At 37.4% G+C, this 26936-nt stretch overlaps 1 protein-coding gene and 1 pseudogene across 8 annotated transcripts in view; both read left to right on the top strand.

The window, feature by feature from the left end:
* ERC2 (ELKS/RAB6-interacting/CAST family member 2) overlaps window positions 1-26936 on the top strand; it is a 931006-nt gene that overhangs the window by 320172 nt on the left and 583898 nt on the right. For all 8 annotated transcript variants that reach the window (XR_013554185.1, XR_013554186.1, XM_060631335.3 and 5 more), the window contains one exon: window positions 7273-7440. Coding sequence is in view for 6 of the 8 variants with exons in the window: in XM_060631335.3 (XP_060487318.1) it covers window positions 7273-7440 (168 nt within the window). In the remaining 2 variants the exon portion in view is untranslated. The remainder of the gene's footprint in view (window positions 1-7272; window positions 7441-26936) is intronic.
* LOC144615779 (U4 spliceosomal RNA) lies at window positions 8043-8113 on the top strand (annotated as a pseudogene).

The raw sequence follows: 26936 nt of genomic DNA, 5'->3' as shown, positions 1-26936 counted from the left end.
AGGCAAGGACTTCAGAAGTGGGAGTTTTAAGACAAACACTATGAAATAAGCATGTTTAATATGTTTAAACAAATAACAGAGGTGATTAAAAATATGAATAAGGGGAAAGAACCTATAAAGATATCAAGCACAAATTTATAAAGGACTTAACAAACTCAACACCCCCAAAAACAAATAATTCAGTGAAGAAATGGGCAAAAGACATGACTAGACACTTTTCCAAAGAAGACATCCAGATGGCTAACAGACACATGAAAAAATGCTCAACATCAGTCATCATCAGGGAAATACAAATTAAAACCACAATGAGATACCACCTCACTCCAGTCAGAATGGCTAAAATTAACAACTCAGGCAACAACAGATGTTGGCAAGGATGTGAAGAAAGGAGGTCTCTTTTGCACTGCTGGTGGGAATGCAAACTGGTGCAGCCACTCTGGAAAACAGTATGGAGGTTCCTCAAAAAATTAAAAATAGAACTACCCTATGACCCAGCAATTGCACTACTAGGTATTTATACAAGGGATACAGGTGTGCTCTTTTGAAGGGGCACATGCACCCCAGTGTTTATAGGAGCACTATTGACAATAGCCAAACTGTGGAAAGAGCCCAAATGTCCATCGACAGATGAGTGGATAAAGGAGATATGGTGTGTGTGTGTGTGTGTGTGTGTGTGTGTGTGTGTGTACACACACACAATGGAGTATTACTGGGCAATCAGAAACAGTTAAATCTTGCCATTTGCAACTACGTAGGTGGAACTAGAGGGTATTATGCTAAGTGAAATTGGAGAAAGACAAATACCATATGACTTCACTCATATGAGGACTTTAAGATACAAAAAGATGAACATAAGGGAAGGGAAGTAAAAATAATATAAAAACAAGGAGGGGGACAAAACCTAAGAGACTCTTAAATACGGAGAACAAACTGAGGATTGTTGGAGGGGTTGTGGGTGGGGGGGTGGGCTAAATGGGTAAGGGGCATTAAGGAAGACACTTGCTGGGAGGAGCGTTGGGTGTTATACATAGGGGATGAATCACTGGAATCTACTGAAATCATTGTTGCACTGTATGCTAATTAACTTGGATGTACATTTAAAAAAATAAAAAAATAAAGAGAACCAAAGAATGTCTAGAAATAGGAAAATATAAAAATGGAAATTTGAAAGTTTAATAAATAGGTTCAACTGTGGAATGATCATAGCAGAAAAGACATTTAATGAGCTAGAAAACAGAGTAGTATAAAGTAAATAAAAGATAAAAAGATGAAATACATTAAAGATAAATTAAGATACATAGAAGACAGAATAAACAGGTTTGGCATCTGTCTAATCAGAGTTCTAGAGGAAAAGAGAGATGGAGTAGGGACAAAATCACTACACAGAAACCATATTTGAAGAGTGGAAAGCTGAGAATTTTCCAAAACTAATGATAGATACAAGTCCATAAATTCAGGACTCTTTGAGTACCCCAAAGAGGAAAAGAAATCTGCCCATTTACATAAAATCTCAGAGGCAAAGAAAATGTTTTAAAAAGCCGTTAGAGGGATGCCTGGGTGGCTCAGTCGGTTGAGCGTCCGACATCAGCTCAGGTCATAATCTTGCAGTTCATGAGCTTGAGCCCCACGTTGAGCTCTGTGCTGACAGCTTGGAGCCTGGAGCCTGCTTTGGATTCTGTGTCTCCTTGTTTCTCTCTCTCCCCTTCCCCACTCACATTGTCTGTCTCTCTCTCTCTCAAAATTAAATAAACATTAAAAAAATTAAAAAGCAGTTAGAACATTTGTCCAAAGTAGATATATGAATGGCTAATAAGTATATGAAAAGATGCTTAATATCATTAGTCATTAGAGAAATCAAAACCACGATGACATATTACTTCATACCCACTGGAATGGCTATAAGTAAAAAGATAGACTAACAAGTTTTGGTGAGAGTATGAAGAAATTAGAACCTTCATATATTGGTAGTGGGGATGTGAAATGGTGCAGTCATTTTGGAAAACAGTTTAGAAGTTCCTCAGAATGCTAAACATACAGTTATCATATGGCCTAGCAGTTCCACACCTATATATATGTACACAAGAGAAATAAAAACATATGTCCACACAGACTTGCATATGAATGTTCTTAGAAGCATTATCCATAGTAGCCAGAACATGGAAACAATGTGAGTGTCCCTCAACTGGTGAATGGATAGACAAAATGTGGCATATTCATTCAGTGTAGTATTATTCAACAATAAAAAAGAATGAAGTACAGGTACATACTACAATATGAATGAACCTTGAAATGTCATGCTATGTGAGAGAAGACAGTCACAGAGTACATATATTACAAGATTCCATTTATGTAAAATTCCCAGGATAGGCTAATTCATAGAAACAGAAAGTATATTACTAGTTGCTTAGGGCTGGGGGTAGAGAGTGGGGAATATGGAGAGTGACTTCTAATTGTTACAAGGTTTCTTTTTTGGAATGAAGAAAATGCACTAAAGTTTGATTATGATGATGATTGCACAATTCTGTGAATATACTAAATACCATCAACTCTGTGACTTAAGTGGTTGAATTGTATGGCATATAAATTATATTTCAATAAAGCTATTTTAAAAAGCAGCTAATGGAGAAAAGTCCCATTACCTGTAAAGGATTGAATTTGGAGTGATAGCTTGACTTCTTAAAAGCTTCTGTTAGCCAGAAGATGGCTGAGAGAAAAAAATATCACTTAACCTAGAAAATTACTTTTAATGCTCAGCAACAATATTAAAAAAAGAATGATGTGGTATTTTTAGACAAAAAAATGGAGTTTGCCACCAAAAAAATCCCACTAAAATAAATTTAAATGATTTGTTTCAGGTATAAGGAGATTTCTAACAGAACATCTGATATGAAGGAATAATATTGAACAAACATAGTGACAAATGTGGTAAATCTAAATAAACATGGACTATAAAGAAAGTAATGATGACGGGCGTCTGGGTGGCTCAGTCGGTTATGCATCCGACTTTGGCTCAGGTCATGATCTTGTGGTTTGTGGGCTCTAGCCCGTGTCAGGCTCTGTGCTGATAGCTCAGAGCCTGAAGCCTGCTTTAGATTCGGTGTCTCCCTCTCTCTCTGCCCCTCCCCTGCTTGCATGCTGCTTCTCTCTCTCAAAAATAAATAAACATAAAAAATTTTTTAAAAAAAAGTAATGATGAGTTAAAAACAAAACAGGAAAGAACTAAAATACATGACAGCAATAACGTGTATGTCAAGGGGATGGTGGCTGAACTGAAAGTGTCTCAAGATCCTTATATTTTTCTGAAAGAAAGTAAGCATAGATTGACTTTAGACTTAGGTAAGTTAAAAATGTAAGCAAGCTATAATTTCTAGGGTAATAACCTAAAGGTTAGAAATAAATGAAATAAAATAAATATAAATAAAGGTATAAGTCTTAAATGAGTAGAGGCAAAAAAAATAGGATAAAAAAATCTTTCAAAAGGCAAGAACGAAGAGAAATAGAAATGACAATATGTTTAGAAAGCACAAGGTAGATGGTTGAAATAAATCACATGTGTCTGTAATGGTAATAAATGCTCCATTTAATTTTATCAGAGAGGATAAAAGAATATGGATATATGCTATTTGCAAGAGACATCTACAACATAAAGTTAATGATACATTGAAAATGAAAAAAGACACATTAGCCAAATATTAACTGTGACAAAGGTGTTACAGACTTTAAGGCAAAGAAACTATTTTTGAGCCAATGATTATAGACTTGCACTCAACAATTTTTGGATACATATTGTTTTCTAGCACACAGTGCACAAAATACATTTATGATAAATGACCGCATACTCTGTCATAAAGCAAGATACACTAATTTCAAATGATTAGTGTATTAGAGACCTTGTTCTCTATTCACAAAGCAAAGCAAGCAAGAAAAAACACAAAGATAACTAGGAAACATCCATGTATTTGTTGAGTAAGAAGCATAATTATTTGTGAGTTGAAGAATAATATATATGGAGATCAGAAAATATTTAGGACTGAGCAACAATATCAATATTATGTATCAAACTTGGGGTGCCTGAGTGGCTCAGTCGGTTGAGCGTCCGACTTCGGCTTGGGTCATGATCTCACAGTCTGTGAGTTCGAGCCCTGCATCGGGCTCTGTGCTGACAGCTCAGAGCCCGGGGCCTGTTTCAGATTCTGTGTCTCCCTCTCTCTCTGACCCTCCCCCATTCATGCTCTGTCTCTCTCTGTCTCAAAAATAAATAAACATTAAAAAAAAATTTAAAAAATATTATGTATCAAACTAGTGGGATCAAGCTAAAATGATACTGACAGGGAAATTTACAGTCTTAAGACGTATTTGGAAAGAAAAAAAGGTGAAAGTTAGATAAGTATCTAACTTAGAAAATTATGAAAAGAAAATAGAATAAATCCAAAAAAGTAGTAGGAAAGAAATAATTAAAAAATAAAAGAAGAAATTAATGAAATAGAAAATAAGAATGTTAGGGGCGCCTGGGTGGCTCAGTCGGTTAAGCGTCCGACTTCGGCTCAGGTCATGATCTTGCAGTCCGTGAGTTCACGCCCCGCATTGGACTCTGTGCTGACAGCTCAGAGCCTGGAGCCTGTTTCAGATTCTGTGTCTCCCTCCCTCACCCTCCGCTGTTCATGCTCTGTCTCTCTCTGTCTCAAAAATAAAATAAAATGTTAAAAAAAATTTATAAAAAAGAAAATAAGAATGTTAGACGACCAACACAGCCAAAATTGACTCTTTGAAGAGATTATTTAACATGACATGCCTCTGCTGAGACTCATCAAGAAAAAGAGAGTAAAACTAAAGAGTATTAGGATGACGAAGACAGTCATAGATGCCATAGATATCAAAAGATATCTTATGATATCAAAACATATTTTATGAAAATTTCCTGCTAGGTAAAGGTGAGTATTTAGATAAAATGAAAAATTCTTAGGAGAAAAAAGTTATCAGAATTGATTCAAATAATTAGAAACATGAATATTCCTTTAACCACTAATGATGGATGAAGTAAGTAATGGTCTTTGGAGAAAGAAAATGCCAGCTTTAGCTGATTTTACTGTTGATTTCTAATAACACTAATGGGAAGATTTTAATTTTACACAAACCATTTCAGAACACATTAAAAAAAGGAGCACTCTAAATTGGTACTAAAACCTGACAAGGACAGCACAAAATGGGAAAATTACAAACCAGTCTTATCCATAAACATAGATGAAAGATCCTGACAAAATAGCAAGCTGAATCCAGTAACATATAAAAAATACAGTACATTATGACTAAGTGGAGTTATTCATAGTTGTGCAAAGAGAGCTGAGTATTTTAAAAATCCATTAGTGTAATTCATTACAATAATGTATTAAAGGTGAAAAGTGTGATAAATCATGAGATACAGAATAAAATGTTTATTAATATTAAACATTCCTTAATGATTAAAAAAAAACAACTCTTGGCAAAGTTGTAATAAAAGGGAACTTTCTGAAACTTAAGAGCGCCTATAAAAAGCTAAAACAAACATCAAACTTAATGATGAAACATTGAAATTCTTCCCTTTAAGACCAAGAACAAGATGAAGGAGCCACAATTTCTACCAGGCCCCACTGTCTTTCTGCCTGGCCTGTCCATGTGTCTGGTATGGGCTTCTTCACAGCTTGGTGGTCAGGGGGCAGTTAGACTTCTAACATGGTGGCCAGCTTCCAGCTGCCCGTCCTCCTATAGACAAGGGCCAGAACAGGCATGCTGACACTTTGGCTGCATCTAGCTGTTGAAGTAAGCCACAGTTTAGCCCAGGTTCAAGAGTAGGGTAAACAGACTCTACCTCTAGTTGTGAGGAGCAGCGTGTGTGGACAAGTGACAAGTCATCTTTGGAGATCATTTACCACAACTCTGTCAGGCTGGCACAAATGTAAATGTCTGGTGACATAAGACATCGGCGAAGATGTGGCATGACTGGCACACTTACACACTGCTTGGGACCCTGAAAGTGAATATAACAGCTTTGGTAAACATTTTGGTGTTCCCCAGTGAAGTTAAGGATGTGCACACTATGTAGTCCAGCAATTTAACTCCTAGATTATTTTTGCTACATATACCAGGTAATATATATAAGAATGTTCAGAATAGCACTTTTTGTTTTAACAAAAAAACCTGGAAACAAACCAAAATGTCTATTAATAGCAGAATGGGCAAATGAATTGTGGTGAAGTCTTACAGTGGAATTCAGTGAAAATGAACAAATTTCATGTACAATAACATGATTTAATCTTCAGGACGTAAGATTGAGTAGAAAAAAGCAAAGTACTAAAAAGAAATACACAGAACAAATAAAGTTGAAATGCAAAAAAATATATGGTGAAAAGATAAGCAAGAAAATGACAAACACAAAATTGAGGGTGATAATTATTTCTGAAGGAGATAGAAATGGGTTGGGACACAGGTAATTCTAATGATCTTTTTGCTGAATTGAATGATGGATGTTTCTTGTATTATTTTTCCTTATACTTTACATCATTTTGTGTTATTTTGTATCTTGTCAGTATTTAATATAAACAAAAAAATCTTTAATGCTTACTTTTTTGGAGGGGGGTAAGAATTCTTTTTTGTCAAATGATGCCCTTGAATGATCATTTCCACTGTGGAATGGCAGAGAAGGACCAGGGTATGTCTTGGGTTAATTACCTTCATTAGCAATCTGTTGACCCTTCTGAGGATAATGGTGAATAGTATATGTGATTTCATGGGTAAGTCTGTTCAGGAAGCCGCCATTCCACTGTGAAGCTTTGTTCTGAGTGGGGTTGATGGTAGAAGACAGTCTGCTGACCTTACCTTTCTATTTTCTGTACTCTCCGCCATCCTTACAGAGCCTCTCCAGACTTGTAAGAACTTCCAAAGCCATCTTTTTGGTTTTTTTTTTTTAATGTTTATTTATTTTTGAGAAAGCTCATGCCGGGGAGGGGCAGACAGAAGGGGACAGAGGATCCCAAGTGGGCTCTGCTCTGACAGCAGTGAGCCTGATGTGGGGCTCAAACTCATGAACCGTGAGATCATGACCTGAGCTAAAGGTGGATGCTAAACTGACTGAACCACCAAGATGCCCCCCAAGGCCATTTTTAAGCAAACTCATGGCTTGCCTTGTTGGAGTAATGATCGCTGACTATTGAAAATTAAGAGACCACGGTAGTTCTCAAATGTAAAGAATAGGAACTGTGGCTTCTAATTTCTTGCAATTTTGTTGCTGTTTCACAGATTGATCAGCTGAAGCAGGAGCTTTCAAAGAAGGAGTCAGAACTTCTTGCCTTACAAACAAAGCTTGAAACTCTTAGCAATCAAAATTCAGATTGCAAGCAACACATTGAAGTGCTTAAAGAGTCGCTTACTGCCAAAGAACAGAGGGCTGCCATCCTTCAGACTGAGGTAAGGCACTGTTTCACGATGCCAGGCACCAGACGTTGAGTTGATAGAAAACGTCCTACCTGGACAGCTTTCTTTAGAAGATCCAAACCTTTGAGGCCAGATTTGTTTTGGATGTCAGATATTCCGGGGATTTTTAGAAAGGTAAGACCCATTGCATGTATCCTAGATTGCATAAAACTCCCAGTGGGGATATAGTAACACCTTGTAAATAAACACATGACTATATCTGCAGAGAAAAAATTCCGCATACTAAAGTAAGGTAAATTAAGACTGTGTAAGTAGCATACTATCAGTTCATGTCTGATTGTGCCACCAAAAGAGTTTGCTTCACTCTGGAATTTTTTTTTTCATTTTTTTCAGAGTTTTTTGGATTTGGGAACCACAAATAAATCATTGGATCTAGAATGGTTTTATCGAAAATCATAAAAAAGTCAGAATGTCATCTGCCTTACTTACTGTGTGTCTGTATAGGTTCCCCATCCTGGCACCCATGATTCCAGGGGTTTCTTACTTCCTAAAGGGTATCTTTACTTTTCAAGATTCTTTTACTCATTGAAGAAAGTCGATTTTTGTATGAGTTTCTTGAAAGAAATGTTGGTTTAAGCTTTGTGCAGTGGCAGTATCTAAGCCAATGAGGTTTTTCCGAGGTGCACTTATTGCTAATTGGAAAGAAGTGCTGGTTTGTTATTTCTTATTCAAACTTAGAAGAAAGCCTAATATAAGTTACTGTCCTATTTCCTTGCTTCTCCTCATTGGATTATATCTTTGGGCCTGCTAAGATAGGCAAAACACAAGCTAGTTACTATGTAAATAAAACAGTTGCCAGAAAATAAATTATTGCATGTGGGCAATAGCAAAGAATGCAATGAATCTCCCTGATGTTTTCTGTTGAGGCAGTATGGTAAGTGGATTACTGTAGGAGAAGGCAATCTAATTGAGTTACATGTTCTCTCTTGAACTCTTTAAGCTGTGTTTTTGTACATATATGCTTTTGGGTCTGTGGGGAGGTTTAGATTTTCCTTAGAAATAATATGGCCATGGAGTAGGCCTGTGCCCTCAGTCAGAGTGCAGCAGAATGTCCAGAGGTGAAAGGAAACAACTTCCAGATTGGATAGGCCTTGGCATGGACCTGACTCAGCCCCTATGCACTTGACATTGGCTAATAGGCAGTTATTTGATTGCTGCAAACCAAAATGATCATTTTGGCCTCAGTGATGTAGATATCTCACATTTAAGAAAATCATTTTCAGTTTTATATAGTTTTATTGTGAATTTGAAAGCACGGATACTTAATTTTGCAAGGCAAACATTTGAACTATGCCATAAATTGGAAGACAGCTTGTATCTCGTTTGAGGAGGCTGCAGTGAATAGTATCTAGAACTGTACTAATACTGTAGCCACTAGTCACATGTGGCCATTCAAATTTGAGATTCAGTAAGATTTAAAATGTAGTTTCTTAGCACATTAGCTAGCCATAGCACACTAGCCATACTTCAAGTATTTAATAGTCACATGTTACTACTGACTAGTGAATGAGAAAGCACAGCTATAGAACATTTCTGCTATCTAGCACTTGTCTAAATAGGGGTTAAAAACTATGGCTTGTGCGACAAATCTTGCCTTATACCTGTCTTTGTAAATAAAGTTTTATTAGAACATAGCTGCACCCTGTCATCTACGTGTTGTCTTTAGCTGCTTTTGTGCATTAACAGAATGATTTAATAGCGACAGAGACCATCTGGCCCTTAAAACTGAAAATATTTACTCTCTGGCCCTGTACAGGAAAAGTTTCCCAAGCCCTGGCATTGTGATTTTGTAGGAAGAGGGTTGAGTGGGAGTTGGAATGCCTGGCTGGTCCTCTCTCTAGCAGTTGTACTCTGAACAGGGCCAGATTGTTTGCTGACCCCTGTTGTAGAACGGGGGTCCAGTTTTGTTTTCACAGTGGTTATTCACAACACACAGTTGTGTTGGGTTGGGGAAATACCAGCATTACTAATAAAGTTAGTGTAAAATTCTGTTGCTGTGTATTAGGTAGAAGGAAATTTGAGAAGCAAGGCAGTCTGCTGTGGTATTACTCAAACAGGGAGTCAGGCTTCTTGATGGTTCCTTTTCATCAGGAAAGAAAGAAAAGTCAGCTCAGAAAGGCTCACTACCTCCCTCTCACTACCTTGCACAGATGAGTGCCATATCCTCTGGCCTCTTTCCCTTTTCTTATACTCTCCTCAGTATTTTACTGCTCTCAAATTAATGTAGTCCAAATTAGACCTATACATTTTTCATGAAAAAGACAGTGGTGACATTAGGATAGCTTCTGTCCCATGCTCAATAATTAAAATGACCCAATAAAGAGATGGTGCTTTGAAGTAGAAAAAATTATTCTCAATGTGCAAAGATTTTCTGGTTTCCTGCTTTGAAGTTGGGTGTGTGAGATTAATGATTTTATCAGCTGAAACATCCAAGGAAATTTCTTTTGCCTTTTTTCTTCCTTTAAACTCTTTGTAAATGGAAATGGAGAAAGTTACCTAATGATGTCCATCTCTAAGGGGAAGCAATTTAGGTTGAAATTACCTCTAATTGTTGGATCATAAGCAAAGGATTTTTGCCAACAGGGTAAAGTACATTAAAGTGATTTTCCTGCTTCTTGGAGAAACAGACAGAAATAAGTCTCCCTACCTAACTGGTGGTGAGTTAGTGGGCAAGTACTCAGTGAATGAGATATGTTCTGTTTCATTACACCCTACAATGAAAGACCTGAGTTTACACTCATATGAAAGATATGGTGCTTATTCTTGGAGGAGGTTATATGTGATTGTTCCTTCCAATTAGATTCCTGGGTCATTCCTAAAAGCTCTTGCCAAAACAGAAGAGGGCTGTCTCTAGAATGGGAAGAGCCTTGCTGGTTTATCTGGAAAATCTGTGCCATCAACTAGCCAGTTGGCTACTCTTAGAATATGATATAAAGGACAGATGCCACTGGCTTAAAGGTTCATCTCTGCAAGGAGGGGCTTTTGCTACCAGGGGATTTGCGTTTAGGAGGTAGTAGAATGAAGGGTGGGAGGCAAGTTGTCTGGGTTTGTGGCTATGTGGCTTGGCTCCTGGGATGGTTTGTTTTAACTTGTATAAATGCCCAGACACTCTTTGACATGTGTGCAATAAATCAATGGAATAATAATTACACGCACACAGATATATACCACATAGCTTGTAATATAACATTTTACCTTTTTAAACCAGCTTCAAAGGACCCCAAAGCCAAGTTTCTTGTTTTGCTACTTCCCTTGATGTTTTCTATGTACCAACTTACCTCCATCTGCCAACATATTAATTCCATGGCAGTAGAGATAATAGTGAATTGGCTTTTTTAACACCTTATTTTTCTGTATTTCAATGATACTTACCAACATATTCATAAGTTAAGGAGAAGAAAGTCCTAGCTATTATTCTATGATCTGAAGTAAAGTGTGTGAAGAACAGAGCATTTAGAAGCAGGAGATGTGTGGACATGCCTTCGCACCCCGCCCCCCCCCCATTTAATAACTTGTCTGAGCCTCTATGCCTTGATTTATGAAATGGCAGTCACTGTGCCAGCATGATGCATTTATGTGAAAAGTGCTTTGACTCTAGTAAAGGGTTCTAGCTATAAATTGTGTTGATTACCATCATTGCTGTTATTATTATTACTATTGTAAGTCAGGGATGTTTGGGGAATACCCTACCTCACTTCTTTTTTTTTTTTTTTTAATGTTTATTTATTTTTGAGAGAAGGACAGAGACAGAGTATGAGTGGGGAAGGGGCCTAGAGAGAAGGGGACACAGAATCCGAAGCAGGCTCTAGGCTCTGAGCCATCAGCACAGAGCCCAACTCGGGGCTCGAACCCATGAACCAGGAGATCATGACCTGAACTGAAGTTGGACGCTTAACCAACTGAGCCACCCAGGTGCCTCCCATCTCACTTCGTTAATCATGCGTTCTCTGTGTTCTGCCTCAGTGGGTCTCTTTTGAATTTGTGGTTGCATTTACCAAGCCACAACTTTTCTATTTTAATTGGGTCACTTTTTTATGTCTTAGAGTGATACAGAGAAATGAAGGTACTATGAAAGTGCCATCTATTTTGTTCTATCCCCAAATTAAGAGACTTCCTTCTGTTTTCCGGCAGGTAACACTTTTCCCCAGCCCGGCATGATTTCCAAACTGCCAGGCCTGGCAACTCTTTTGCATGTTTTCTGGAAGATGTGTTATATGACAGTGGCATATAATGCTTGCTTTTGTACTCATTTCTGTTCCAAATAGGTCAGGGAAGAGTTCTACTTGTTTAAAAGTAGACACTTCAGAACCTATTAACAGGTATGTAGGGATTTTGTGTTCACAAAGGCAAGGGAAGGGGCAATATATCCAGATTAGGTTAGTGGCAGCTCCATAGAAGAGTCCATAACATTTTTGTGTTTGTTTTTTTAAATGTAATCAGTATAGAAGAGAACTTCATGCAATCTATAGGCTCTCTCATCAGAAAAATTTACCTTGGCACATATACGTTTATATTCACATGCAATCATGTATATAATTTTAGGCAGTTTACAGATGCCCTGAAGCATTTCCAAGAATTTCACATTAAAGATCTCTCCCTGTCCTATAGATTCTGTGCATTTTTTCATTCAACACATAAGTTTTGAATGACTGGATATGGTTCTTGCTTTTATCCAGCCAACACTTTGTTTGGTATATGGATATATGATAGAGAACTGATTTATACTACCATAAATACTCAGTGATTTCATTGTCACTGGTTGATGATAATTCCACACAAAATCTTAATTGGACTTCATCTTCCTTCTACTGTTTAAAAGCAGATAAATAAAGGAAGGAAAGAAGACAAACAAATAAATGTTCAGTATCTTTGAAGATTAAAGTATGTAAGCTGTATGAAAGGTCCATTTATATCTCATATAATTGAAGGCTAATGTTGCTAAGGTGATTATTGGATAATGTTAAGGTTTTATGCTTTGATTAAAGCTGGTCCTCTATGAGTCCACACTCAAGCAAATTGACTTTCCTTGAGAAAGGGAATGGTATTTATGGGGTTACAAACACTGCTGGGTTGATTATTTCATGAGTTACTGCATCTACTTAGAAGTGCTTCAGTCTGCTGTACTTCAGACAGATGCTTCCCTCGACTTGACTAAGTGAAGCATCATTTGATAATATTTTATAGAGCATCCATCATGTGCAAGGTGTTGGACAAAGTGGGACCCATAATCTCATGACCTTTGGTGTTGGACTTCTTTAATTTCATTGCCCAAATGGCTGTTGAGTGTCTTGTGGCTACTAGATTGAGTTTTAGGAACTATAGCTAAATGTTCCCCATGTGATACTTTATTTATTTTTATTTTTTTAAAGTTTGTTTATTTACTTTGAGAGAGGGAGAGAGAGAGAGGGAACATGGGAAAGGGGCAGAGAGAGGGAAAAAGAATCCTAAGTAGGCTCAGCACAGTCAGTGTGGAGCCCGATGCAGGGCTTGAATTTAAGAATCCCTAGATCATGACCCGAGCTGAAATTAAGAGTCAGATGCTCAACCAACTGAGCCACCCAGATGTTCCTCCCATGTGGTACTTATTTTAAACTTGACTTACAACTTGTGAGGTTGGTATTATTGACCTCATTTTTAAGATGAGGAAATAGAGCTTCAGAGAGGATGTGTAACTTGCTTAACGTCACACAATAGTGAGAGACAGGGTCTTGGACTGCAAACCCTGAGCTCTTATACAGAAATTTAGTGCTTTCTAGAAGGGCCCCTGTGGATTGAGTGCTTTTTTTTTATGTCAAAGAGCTGACCTACAGTGTCTCATTTAATCTTCATGGCAAAGTTCATGTAAGTTTTCGAATCATGTCTTAACAGGTGAGTTCACTCCTGTTCAGTGCTTACTAGGTAGAACCCTGTATTGGCTATGAAGCGTTAAGAATGAATAACTCTGTGGGGCGCCTGGGTGGCGCAGTCGGTTAAGCGTCCGACTTCAGCCAGGTCACGATCTCGCGGTCCGTGAGTTCGAGCCCCGCGTCGGGCTCTGTGCTGACTGCTCAGAGCCTGGAGCCCATTTCAGATTCTGTGTCTCCCTCTCTCTGACCCTCCCCCATTCATGCTCTGTCTCTCTCTGTCCCAAAAAAAAAAACAAAAAAAACAAAAAAAAAAAACGTTGAAGAATGAATAACTCTGTGACTTAAATCCTCATAGTATCACTATGGCTATAATAACAGTTACATTATGGCCATAATAATGAAGGATATTTCCCAGTATGTGGAGAGGGGACCATTTTCATGAAGTCTGGAATCCTAGTATACTAAGAATTTATTGTATAGTATTTACGTTTTATATCTTTAAAGATGTTTATGATTATGTGTATATACATACACTTATGCATGCATACTTTGTTAAAAAAAATAAAAGAATGGACAATGGTATCTTCCTGTGTTTTCTCCTTGTGTTGGAGACTCAGGTGATCTTTAAATTGTCTATGATACACATGTTGTACATTTGCAAGGTAAAAAATTAAATGCATTTTAACAGAAGTGGAGCTGATCATTTCTTCAGGGAGATCATTTCCTCAGCAAGGTGCTACTGGCGGAGCAGGAAGTGTTTTCTGAACCTGTGGTGGCATTTTTTTCAGCCAAAGATGTTTCAGTTTGATAACACAGCCAGAAAGCAGACTTGGGCTGTCAGTTTTCAAAGTGGATCATAAAAATCAAGCTTTTAACAATGAATATGTTGCTCATACATGGAGAAAAGAACATAACAAGCATGACTCCTTGTTTCTTGGTTTTCTGCATTGAGGTGGGCCCTCTGCCCCACTTCATGATGAGTCTCAGACTCTTGTGTATACAGGTTAACTGTGATTAGTTAGGAGTTGGGAATGCTTTGTGGTCTCCAGGGACTGTGAGATAAATGCATTCAAACAGGGCTTTGCAAATGATTCCAGTTACTTGAGGAACTGATCCTTCTGAATTCACACATTTTAAGCAAAAGAGTTTTTTTTAAGTGGGTGGAAATAATATTTGCCACAATATATAAGGTGGAATTTATAAGCAGTGCTCCTTTACTTTTAACCAGTAATTTCAACTTTCCTTCTGCCCTCCTGCCATGGTTGACTGGCAAGCAGTGAAGTCCTTTTCAATCACTTCAGTCCAAGCTTCAAAGGATATTTGAAATGACTTTTTTGAGGTAGACTTTTGTTTAATGAACATCATCGTCATGGCATTTAAAAGTGAAGTGTTTTTTTAAGAAGTTAGTAGCATATGACAAAACCAACTTTTAAGACAGTCAAATTACCCCAGTGCTGTGTGAGGGTGCATTGTCTCACTTTCAAGACTTGCAAGGAATGTCTTTAAAATTAATAAATTAAGGGATTTGGTGAAAAAAATATACAAAATAAAATCCTGGTATCACTTGTATTTTTCCATTCTAATCCTGTTGTTGGCTCCACATTTTAAAATGTTTTAATTTGACTTGGAAAGGCATCATTTGAAATTTTTATTGATAACACTCCTAACTGCAAGAAAAAGACATAAACTTGCAAAGCGGTAACTATCATGGTGGCCACAATTGGGAGGTCTGCAAAATGGTTTATTACCGGTAGAAAAAAAGCTGTTGGGAACCACAGTCATTATAGGGGTCACCACCTCTGCTACGTGCATTTTATTTTCTTCCTTTTCGTTTTGAGGGTATTTATGATGGTAGTGCCAAACTACACACTTTCTCCCCTAATGTCTGTAAGCTTTGTTTTGATTCTCTCTTTATTAATGATGTGAAAGCTTTGGGGTTATATAAAAATGAGCCAGGGTCAGTCTTTGTGGGCCCCAGAATGCTGAAAATGTCCCTGTATCTAGTGAAGACATTGTTTAATGGGGCCACATTGTGCTTCCTAAGATTTTTTGCTATTTGGCAGATTTTAGATATCCAGGTGAAATGTGCAAGGTAGTTCCATACTCTTGCTTTCTTAGGGTGAGACATGAGAGACTTGTGGTGGAGGAATTAAAATATGTTAAGATTGTTGGCTGCAGTTCCACGCCAATTTCTGCCCTATTAAAGGATGATGCAGGTAGCTATAGACATGATTTCATTCCATAGGTCAAGAGTCTATTGCTTCTGTTGTTGTTACTGTTGTTCAGGCTTTCAGAGAATGCCTTATTTAACACCTTGTTAGTATAAAATTGCTTTTGACTTCATAAATACAGGTGTTCGGTTTGAGTCTTAATGAACTGTGAAATAGGTAGATGTCTAAAAGGAAATTCTATAAATTGTGAACATGGCTCTGTCAGCACACTAAATGGATTAGGAAAATTCACTGTCTGCCCTGTAACTGAACACCAATGAGATGCGTGGGCTTGAATCAGTCCTGAAAAGCCAATAAAATGGAGGGAAAATGTAGAGCCTAGAAGATGTTGATTGTGTGGGTTCCCCCTACCACAAATGAATGTCGGTGCAGGAGGCTCTGAAATCAGAATGGCTGTTCAGAGGACGGCCAAGAAGGAATACATATGAGCAGACAACACAGAATTTATAGAGTAAAACCACAAACACCTTATTTTCCATTGTACTAAAATAATGATATTTTACAGTACTCATTTTGTGTGTAATTCTGCTTTCAATTTTATATTGTTACTGCAGCTCAAATCTCATTATAAGTGTTCCAACAAAAATTCCTTTTTAATCAAAAACTTTCCATTCCTTACTTTGTCAACTTATTGTGAGCAACTTATTTTTCTGGTGAAACAAAAGAATTTGGCTCTTGTTTTTGAGTTCATCGGGATGTTATTTCTGTGTGGCTAAACATGTAATTAAGATAACAGAATCATTTTAATTTCTACATTAGATTCCTTCCTAATCTGTGTCCGTTGTTTCAGAATGTTGAGAGATGGAGTCAGAGCCCTTTATATTCTTTGAAACAAAAGAAATAGATTGTTAATACTTTTGTTTGGTTACACTTTTGTTTGAAAAGTCATTGTCTATACTATATTAAGCTGCAACTGGAAGTGACAATATCCAATTAACCAATCTTCTGTGGGAAAATACATGTCCTCTGGTAAGTGTTACTTAATGGTAAATGGTTTTGCAGCAAAAAAGAATGTATTTCTGTCATGTCTGTGGGAAGCTGACTTGCTGCTTTAAAAAGGAGATGACAGAATTTAGGAGGAGGGAAATTCAACAAAACTCTCACTGACCTCCAAGCTCACATTCTTTCTCTCCCTCTCTGTCTCTCTCTCTCACTCTTTTTTGGTATGAATTTTATGGAAAACAGAATTTATTAAGTACTTCCATTCATTTTTTTCCTTTTGGGGGCACCATTTAGAAATAACCAGTTTACATTATGATTATGTTCTCCTGACACCGGACCCGCGTTTGTAGCACTTATCCATTCCTCTGGAAAAAGGCTAACATTTGTGGTGGTTGGGTTTCTTTATGTGTATATTTACATATCAAACCAAAATGTAAAGAGTGAAGTTAAATTGCAGGGCTTCTGCAAGAATATTTTACTCATTTTCATATGAACTTTATTCCTTTTTAAAATTAAATACAGATATTTATTCCACACAGACATATACTTTCCCCCTTCTGTTTTATTAAAAAGGAGAGAGGGAGAAAATACATGTGGTAAAAAGTTGTATAGATGAGAATCACTTTAACCCTAGAAGTTTGTTTTTATTGCAAGCATTTCTGTCCTTAAATGTATGAAATTTATTTTCTTGCAATTATTTTTTATTTTATTTTCAAATGTAGTAGTGATTTCTTAAATCGTTATGGTTATAACAGAATGATGTTTGGTATCTAAAATACTACTTGGCAATTGTTAATTTGAAACTGGACGGATCATAAGTTCTGCCATTAAGATCTAGCCAAAGATGAAGGAAAAGAGAAGATGTAACTCCTCATTTACTGAATGTGACTCCTTTGCCTAGTGCCAGTAAAGCTGGGTGTCAGCTCTCTCCCTAGTGATGACCATCTTTGACAGCTCTTCTGAGGGCAGTACAGGGAGAAGGGAAAGGCATGGCTTGGAAAACTGCTTGGAACTGCCAGAAATCTAGAGCTTAGGGTTTGTCAACTCTTCAACCTCCCTTCCATCCAAAATCAAAGTGTACGTTTGTGGAAAAATATACATGAATTTTAAAGAGTTAATTTGGGGAAATGTAATCATTTGCACCTTGCTATGAATGCATGTGTTGTGTGTGTGTGTGTGTGTGTGTGTGTGTGTGTGTGTGTGTGTGAAAGAGAAAGGGACAGAGCACTAAGATATGAGAATTAGGTGTACAGCATCATTTTGGTAACCTTCTTTGTTGGATCTTTAGTAGGTTATTTATAAAGTTACTCTTGTGTGTTAGGCATGATGCGATGTGCCAGGAATACAGAAGTAAATAGTGTTGCCAACATTATTACCTATAATATGATTATTGAAAACAAATTAAGATTATTTGTAGTTCTTTTTGTCTTTGAGCATTCACTAGGGTTGGTTCATGAAAAATTCAATCTAGAGAATTGTTGGTTGCTTGACAGAGCAATCCCATAAAAACCTTGGGCATACAACAGGGCCTCTGAGTAAGTCTATGAAAGTACCTAACCAAAAGGAGAAATTGTTTTAATGCTTAGAGCTTTTTTCATTTTCATTTACAAATCCTTAAGTTTTCAAGGGTCATATTCTCAGATAAAATCTCTTCATATGGGTTGTGTAGGACACAAAAGTTATTCCTCAGGAACATTGTGGCTTAGCTGGGGTTTTCATTACTGTGCTGCACTTAAGTATTTATCCCTTTATTAACCTAATATTTATATAGAAGGACAAGTTCATCGCAGTATAAACTTCTTGAAGGAAAGGACCTTTTGCTTTTTTTTTCCCCACTGGGGTGTATGAGCTCTGAGAGCAGTGCCTTACTCCAAAAGTGTTTTTTGGATCTATTGTTATTCTCCTGTATCACTGGAGTTGTAGTGAGAGAATTAGATGAGATGTAGCATCATGGTAGCGATGAAAGTATCCAGTCACAGGCAATGCTTTGATATTAGTAGTAGGAGAAAATACAGATTGATTGCTCTCTATAACTTAGGTATGGGTAAAACCTTCCTAACTATGAATCAAGATCTGGTAACCATAATGTATAAGATTGATACATTTGATGACATGAAGGAAAGAATTTTTGCATGGCAAAAAGTATCCCAGGCAGGGTAAAAGACAGATAACAACTTGGGCCACATACTTGGAAGCTATACAAATAAAGGGTTCAGATCCCTAATAAAATAAGGTTTTTAAAAACAGAGAACTGAAAAACCAACAACCCTAGAGAATAATGGGCCTGATATATACATAGTACATGGGAAAATGAATGTAAAGTGCCTAATGTATGATCCTCAACCTGACACAGGATAAGAGAGATGCATATTAACTCTACATTGAAAAATAATTGGCAAAAATTCCAAAGACTTGAAATGTACTCTATTTGTTGGTAAGGCTGTGGGAGTAACTAGCTCTCTAGTAACATTGCTGATGGAATGCAAAATGGCATATCCCCTTTCAGAGGGGAATTTGGCAACATCTAACAAATTACACATGCTTACCTTTGACTGCAATCCCAATCTTCCTACAATCCCTAGATCCCAAAAATACACTAGCAGAAATATAAAATATCAGAAACTGTTCATTGCAACACTATCTGTAATAGCAAAAGTCTGGAAGCCACCAAGATCTCTACCAGGAAGGGATTGATTGAATAAATCATTGTGATCCACAAAATGGATTACTTGTAGCTGTGTAAATGATGAGGAATATCCCTATATACTGATAATCGAGTGACCTCTAGAATATATTGTTAAATGGAAAAAAAGAAGGTGGTACAAAAGTGTATAAGGTATGTTATTGTTGACCTAAGAGATTAAGGGGATGCAAATATATATTTATTTTGCAACCTCTGATGATTTAATTAATGGATCTGAGGATTGAGTTTTAATGCATGTCACATCAAATAGTACATGCCTCCTGATCCAAGTACACTCTACTGCAATTAGCGGTCTTGTCAGAAAAATCAAGCCTGAATTTTACTGGCAATAGGACAGAAAGAAACTTGGCAAACAGCTCCAAGGGATGCAGGAGCAAGTTCCCCATCATGCAAAACCCTTGTAGGATAGATGACTCTGTTTTTGTTCTTATTTTAAAACAACAACAAAAGTTTTCAACGAAAAAGAGAAAGAGGTAGAGAGGGAAACTGTAGATCAAAAAAACTTAAGAGACATATCAGCCAGTCATAATGTATGAACCTTGTTCGAATCTTGATTCAAATAAGCAAAATGGTAAAACTGTGAGCCACTGGGGAAATTTGAAGTTTGAACTGATGATAGTAAAGAATCACTGGTAAATTCTTCTAAGGTGTGATGATGGAATTATTAAAATTTAATATAGGGTTCTTGTCTTTAAAAAAAATCCATACTAAAACATTTACAGATGAAATGATATAATATCTGGAATTCAATTTTAAATAATTAGGGGATGAGAAGGGGCTGTATTTGGGTTCATAGGAGAAACATAGGAGTAGCCATGAGTGGGTACTTGTTAAAGTGAGGATTGGGTACATTGAGGTTCATTGTGTTGTTTTCTGTATTTTTGTATATGTTTGAAATTTATGTAAGAAAACATTGAAAACAAAGTAAAAATAAATGAGCAGTGACCTGCGTAGGCTCTTTGAATTTCATTCTCAGTGACATGGATATGCCACAAGATGTCTCCCACCTACTTATCCTGGGAAATTATGTCCTTATTTATACAGATCCTTTTTCTGCTACAAGTATTCTAAACTTGATGGTGACCCTGAAGATGATTTCAGACCTTTTACTGAATCAACTAAAGTACACTTTTTAGAAGGAAAAAGTCTTATTTTAACTTTTTCTACCTTTTCTAAGTCTTTGTTTTTATGAGGAGGAAATTTAGATGTAAGAGAGAGACCTAGAAGAAAGCATTGGGAAATCTGATAGGGAAACTGAATCAGTTGAGCTTTTTATGTTGAAGCTTTGGAAATCTTTTTTCAATCTAGCCAGTTGCTGTAAGACTTTGCAGCTGGCTGATGTCAGGGACCTGCTAATGACTCACTCCATTTAGGCGGGGTCTGTCCTCGAGAACTTCCCTAGAAATGGTTTGGCTTGCCAGGCACAGTCCAGGGCCACATGGTTTTTGCTTGACATCATTTCTTTCACCCACATTGGTGGCTATCAGTGATCAGAGGATCTAATTTCTATTTCACACTCAGCCTAGAAGTTTAGAAGACTTTATTTTGCCTGCTTGGATTCTTCTATTCATTTGATAATCTGGGTGTTTTCTTATTAGTAAAACATAAGTCTAGCTCAAGGAATTCTCAATATTTATCTTATATATTTTAGAGAAGGAAAGTATATAAAAAATGAAATACAGGTCATAAAACCTTATTAATTGTATCCTGTCTTTGTGCCAATTTTGAAGCTTCAAGTACTACAAAAGGAGAAGCACATTTACTATGGAGTGAATTGTTAGAGGGCAGGGGTGTGTGTTTTGTAAATTGACTTTATCTAAATCCCACTCTAGAAGAACTAAACCAGCTTTCTCTAGTCTTTCTCTAGAAAGTGAGTTTCAAAGTGATACCATATGTTGGGTGCAATACAATAGAGCTAAGATCGTTATCAAGATATCTTAATATATTGTAGAGTAGATTTGAGAACATAAAAAGGAAAAGAATGCTCATTAATTTATGTAATATTTGAGAGAGAATTAAGACATAGGCACTTTGAAAGTATTTCTTTTGTTCAGTTATAGAACTTGTATAGATTAAGTTCTGGCAGGCTCATTTCCTTTTTTTTTTTTTTTTTTCTTTGTATTTGGACAAATTTCACATCTTCATTTCTCCACATATCTTTAGGTCCTGGCAGATATCTATTTATGCTCGTAATCCCCAGATGACGTTTCCTTGATTGTTTTCTCTGCTCCCTCTCAGCACAGTGCTTGCCATTGAGTCTCCAGAATTGCTCTCTCACTTGACAGTGAGTTTCTTGAGGATGGAGTCATCCTGACATATTTTTTCCTGCTTCTGCAAAATCCAGTTTTGTTCAATTCCCTCTCTTAGCTACTGGCAGTATGGGTTTTATCAAAGAATCTTGGCAAGGTTTGGGAGTGTTTCTGAGCACAGGAAGATATTGTATTGAGTGACTCTTGTGGGAAGGTGAATGTAGCTTTGCATGTATTTTCATTTTTGTAGTACTTGGTTATAATGCCAGTCTTTTAGAAATTTTTACACAAAGTCTTATGCTGGGCATTGCATTATCTATAAGCTGAAAATTTTAATTCGAGTTAGCAACATTTCTAAAGCATATAGTTCTTATTTTTATTGGCCACCTAATGCTTTATACTGATGATAAACATAATTAAAGTGCTTTTCCCTTAGGTGCTTGCAATGGAAAAAATCAGTAGAATGAGGTTACTAATGGCATTAATGCAATTTGACACATTTTGCTAACAAGAAGTCTTATATATTACTAACTGAAACACTAGAAGTATATCATATTTATTAAACATTTACCAGGTGGCAAGCCCATTTGTGATGTCAGATCATCCTCATATCAGTCTTATGAGGTTGTTACTACCTGGTACTTTTGATAGCCTTTTTTATTTTATAAAACTTTTATGTATACAAAGTGGTCATACTTAGAATGGATTTTAAGAATTATCTGTAATACATATTGACTGAGAAACCTCAGGGTAGGTTAGATGACATTCCCTTGTCCTTACTGTCTCCCTATTTGGAGACTCAGAACCAAAGATAACATTATGAGAATATGTTCAATAATAAAGGCAGAAACAGAGAACTATGAAACACCAGGGATTAACGTGCCTGTGGGGGGAGGGAGTTAAGACAGGTTGGGAGTGGACTTTCAGGTGGACCCTGATGGAGGAACAGTGTTAACTGTGATGGAAAGGGGGGAGGGGTGCTATTTGAAGCAGAAGAAATAGTACAGAGGGTAAAAGTGTGGCCTATACAAGGAACAGTGAGTAATTCTTTGTGCCTGGTGTGCCCTGCTTCCCGTGTGTGTGTGTGTGTGTGTGTGTGTGTGTGTGTGTGTGTGTGTGTAGAGGTGAAAAATAGGGATGGGATGGGTAAATGAGCTATAGGTATAGCATAAGGGTTGATTTAATCAGCTCTGGGGTCAGAAACGAGACTGCTTTAGGGTCCTATGTCTGTGTCTTCCTAGCTCTGTACCACCTGACAATTTGCTCAATTATTCATTCCTTTATTCATTCAACACGTATTCGTTGATGTCTTCTATAAAGTTGACATTACCCTAAGTACTAGGGATAGAGCAGTGAGCCTAACAGGCAAAAATCCCTGCTTGCATTGAGCTTATAGTCAAGTGTAAATTTGGGGGATGGTGGCGGAGAAAAGAAACATATATGAAAAGGACCATTTAACAGTAAGTATGCTAGATGAGAAAGTGGCCCCAGGTAGAGGGAGGCACAAGTGCCCAGGCCCTCAGGAAGGAGTGAGCTTTGTGTACACAGAACAAAGAGAAACCAGTGAGGCCCAAGTAGGGTGCTTGAGGGTAGAGTAGGAGAAAGTAAACTTGGAGAGATGGCAGAGGCCAGGCCAAGGAGAGTCTTGTTGGCCACAGCAAGGAAATAAGATTGGGTTCACAGTGCAACGGGAAGCCACTGGCAGGATTTAAGCAAGGTGGTAGGTGGTCTGATTTTCATTCATAAAAGACCATTCTGGCTGCTGTGTGAGAATGGCCTAAGAGGCCACAGGCAGGCATCCTGGTAAGGAATGATGGTGGCCTGGATCCAGTGATGGTGTGGAGGTGGAGAAAAGAGGATGATTTTGCTGATCATTTTGGAAAGATAGTTGTCAGGATGTGGAGGAATTGGATATAGAAGCAGAAGTAAAGCAAGAGAGGAATTAAGGACAGATTCTAAGATTTTAGATTGGACTAACTAGATGAGTAAGTCACTTGTCTCCTTGAATTCCAGAGATCTGTTCCAAAGATTAAATGGGATTGGAGAGGTAAATGGAATGATAGATGAGTTCATTAAATATGCTTTGTGCTATCTTGGGGTGTTTGAACTCAAGGTATAAAGACACAAACCCCTATGTACAGTGTTAGAAAAATTGAGAGAGGGCTAAAGAGAAAGTACTTAGCAGAAGCTATGAGGCAGCAAACAGAAGACATCAGGTGGAGAGAAAAGGAGGGTGTTGGTAACAGTAGAAGAAGCAGTGGCAAAGAGATTGAATTACAAGAGCAGTGGGTGTTTTGGCATGGCACCTGAGCCACCCCATCTCCTTGGATATCAGGAAAGGAATTTCACTTCCCCCCAAGAGCTAGCGGTACTGTTGCCCAAAGTTTTCTGGCCCTCCTTTTGCCACCCATGAGCCCTTTCTATCTGGAAAAACTGAGTTGTCTACTCATCCAACCTCATGAGTCAAAACAGGACAACTTAGACCTCTTTACGTGGGAGGACACATTTTTCTATTACAAGTGGATTTTCATTTATTTCTAAGTTTTAAAGTAATACAAAAATAAATTTTTATTGTCAATTAAAAATGTAAAATAAACAATAAAAACATAAAATAAATTCCTCTTCTATCTTTCTGAACACTCGAAAGGTGTCCCCTCCCCAAGAGTAACCACCCTTATCATTTTAAGTGTGTATACTTCCAAATACATAGTTACCATATATATATAATTGTGGGTATTTTCCAAACATAAATGAGATCATATTAGACATGAAAAGCAATCACTGTCTTTTTTTATTTACTGTTTCTTAAGTTTCTTCTATATCAGTGCACAGACCTGTCTCACTGTCCACGGCTGCCCAGTATTCCATTTACCATGTTTTAGTCAATCATTCTTTTGTAAATGATCAGTAAAATTGTTTCCAACGTTTCTGCTATTACAGACTTATTTTTGAGAGCTGGGCTGTGATACTATGTGACCTTTCACATTTGGGCAAAACCAAAGTAATCTCAGTGAAGTCCTTTGCCATTTAGTAGCTGTGCAATGCATCTCAGCCCTGGGGTTAGGCTCATTTGCAGGCAGAGTCCGTGGGGCTTGTGTGGATTGCAAGTCAGGCACATGTGGCAGCAATTTTCCTCGTTTTCTGTTGCTGCAGGGAGGAATTAGAACGGGGGGTGGGGCAGGTGGTGGCAGGGTGAGCCTTGAATGTTGCAGTCTCCTCAAGGAAAACTTGAAGTAAACTACCCTGTTTATATTAACACCTAGTAAAAGAAAATATTAACTTTGCTAAAATAATCTTCTAAAGAAACAGGTTTAATGAGAATACCTGAATTAAATTTAAGAGCTTTAATTAAACATGCAAAGGATAAAGAGTATCTTCAAAGTTCAGCCTTAAGAAGTAATAACTATTTCTTAAGAAGGAAAAATATTTAACTACACTGCCTGCCTGGATGTTTGATCTTTAAAAGCTGGAGCATTCATGTTTTTGAAAATTAATCTAAAAACATAAAGCAACTTAAGTCTTTAGGGTAGTCATAATTTGTATGCTTTCTGTAGATAGGTTCACGGAAGCCATGATTTCTTTGAAGTAATACACTTTTATTTTAGAGAAAGACATTGTACTTGCTGAAAGACAGTAGTGGTCTAGTTGTTCTTATATATTTTGCTAGTACTCTCAAAAGTAAAGACAGTAAGACAACGCAAATGGTTGACCTTACTATGCCTGTTTCTGGGAGTTGGGAGGGCTGGGAAGGAGCAACCTGTATGTGCTACAGACTTTATAAACCTAGTGTTAGTATATTGTTATAGCAGTTTTACACAACAGATGGTGCTGTCCCCATTTTACAGATGAGAATACTGAGTCTGAGAGAAATAAAGTAAATATCCCAAAGACATACCACTATAAAGTGGTAGTGTAGGATTTTAACCTAGGGCTGACCTGCTGTTTTCACTGCTGACCGGTTTTCACTGCTCTTTCAAACTGTGATTCTAGGGTCATATTTTTTTTTCCCTTTTTTGGATTTATCAGCCGTTTTACTATCCAGAACTGAAACAATTCTCCTTCCTTATGGTACATAAAGTATCATGATTGTTAAATTCACTGGCCAACCTTGGCTGTGAAATAGACCTTCATGTCCTGAAGTCTTAAGTTAACTCCCAAGGTTGTCACAGGGACTGGTAAGCAAAATGGTGCACATCTCCTTATAGAGCAGTTTATTGACCACTGCTCTTAAACATAGCTCCAAGATGTGGAAGGTTTGAGTGAGATAGTTTCTAGTATTTTGTATCTGGATAACTCTCTTAGGTATTCAGAACCCCTTGTATCATATGGTACTAAATCTGATCATTCTAATCGGAAGCACTGTGGATGCACCCTCCTTCACTGCCGTATGCTCCAGGAGCTGATTTCTCTTCCTGCCCCTGTCCTGTGTTTAGACATTTATAATACTATCACTAAGGTGAAAACATCCCATCTCCTTAGTATTTCTATTTTGGCTTCTAATTTCACCACTACAATATCTCTTTCCCTTTCTGCTTGCCCCTCTCCTTCTCTCCATTCCTTCCTTCTTGCCTTTTGATATCCTTTCCAAAGGAAACTAAATAATCACTTTCTCCTATCTTTCTACTCAGCTTGTAGCCCTCCTCCTCTGAATCCTCACTACCAAGTCTCCATATAACCCAGGTGTTCCCATATCAATGTAGCAGGGCCCAGGTAGGTTTTGTATTTCGGAGAAGCCATCTGAGTGGAGCCTGCTATAATTGGAGAGCAGAGGCTCAGTCTAAAGTTGATTCTTGGCCTCAGGAATTAGGGGTCCAGAGATGCCAGATCTCTGACTTTAAGAGACGCAGGAAATCCATACTTTTGGGTGTAATCTCTCCTTTTTTAATGCTGGCAACTAATTAAAAAATTATTTTGCATTAGTGTGTGGGCAAACATAAGACATCTGTTAGCTATCACTTGGAATCTCTTAGTAAAACAAAGAAACATTTTGAACTTTCTTATTTTGGAAGTAGTCACTGAACTCCCCATACTTTCCTACCTTTTGGCCAAGGTGATCTTTTCTTTGGTACTTTTATTTCCCACATATGTTATCTCAAGATTCCTGGGAGGCAGTAGGGTGTTCTGCTTAAGATCAAGGCTTGAGTATCAGCTGAATCTGGGTTGAATTATAGCTCAATCACATAATAATTTTGTTACCTTGGATTGGTCATTGCAGCTCTGTGAGTCACCAGTAAAAAGTGTCTACTAATGATCTGTCTTAATTGCTTTATGACACAACAAATATTTATTGAGTATCAACTACATCCCAGACACTGGGTTAGGGATGCCACAGTGGACAAAACCAGATATAGCTCTGGCCTTCCTGTAGCTCACTATCCGGTAGAAGAGAAAGGTATTAATCAAATAATTTCAGTAATATGCTTGTAATGAGAAAAAGAACTTAAGTGCTCTGCCAAAATCTAATCTGGTTCTAGTTTGGCCTTCCTGGAGAAAGAGA

Source organism: Panthera onca, chromosome A2 (genome assembly GCF_046562875.1).
Source record: "Panthera onca isolate mPanOnc1 chromosome A2, mPanOnc1 haplotype 2, whole genome shotgun sequence".
In the NCBI taxonomy this organism is placed as follows: domain Eukaryota; kingdom Metazoa; phylum Chordata; class Mammalia; order Carnivora; family Felidae; genus Panthera; species Panthera onca.
The sequence above is the reverse complement of the archived record's forward strand: the minus strand, read 5'-3'. Positions and strand labels throughout refer to the sequence as shown.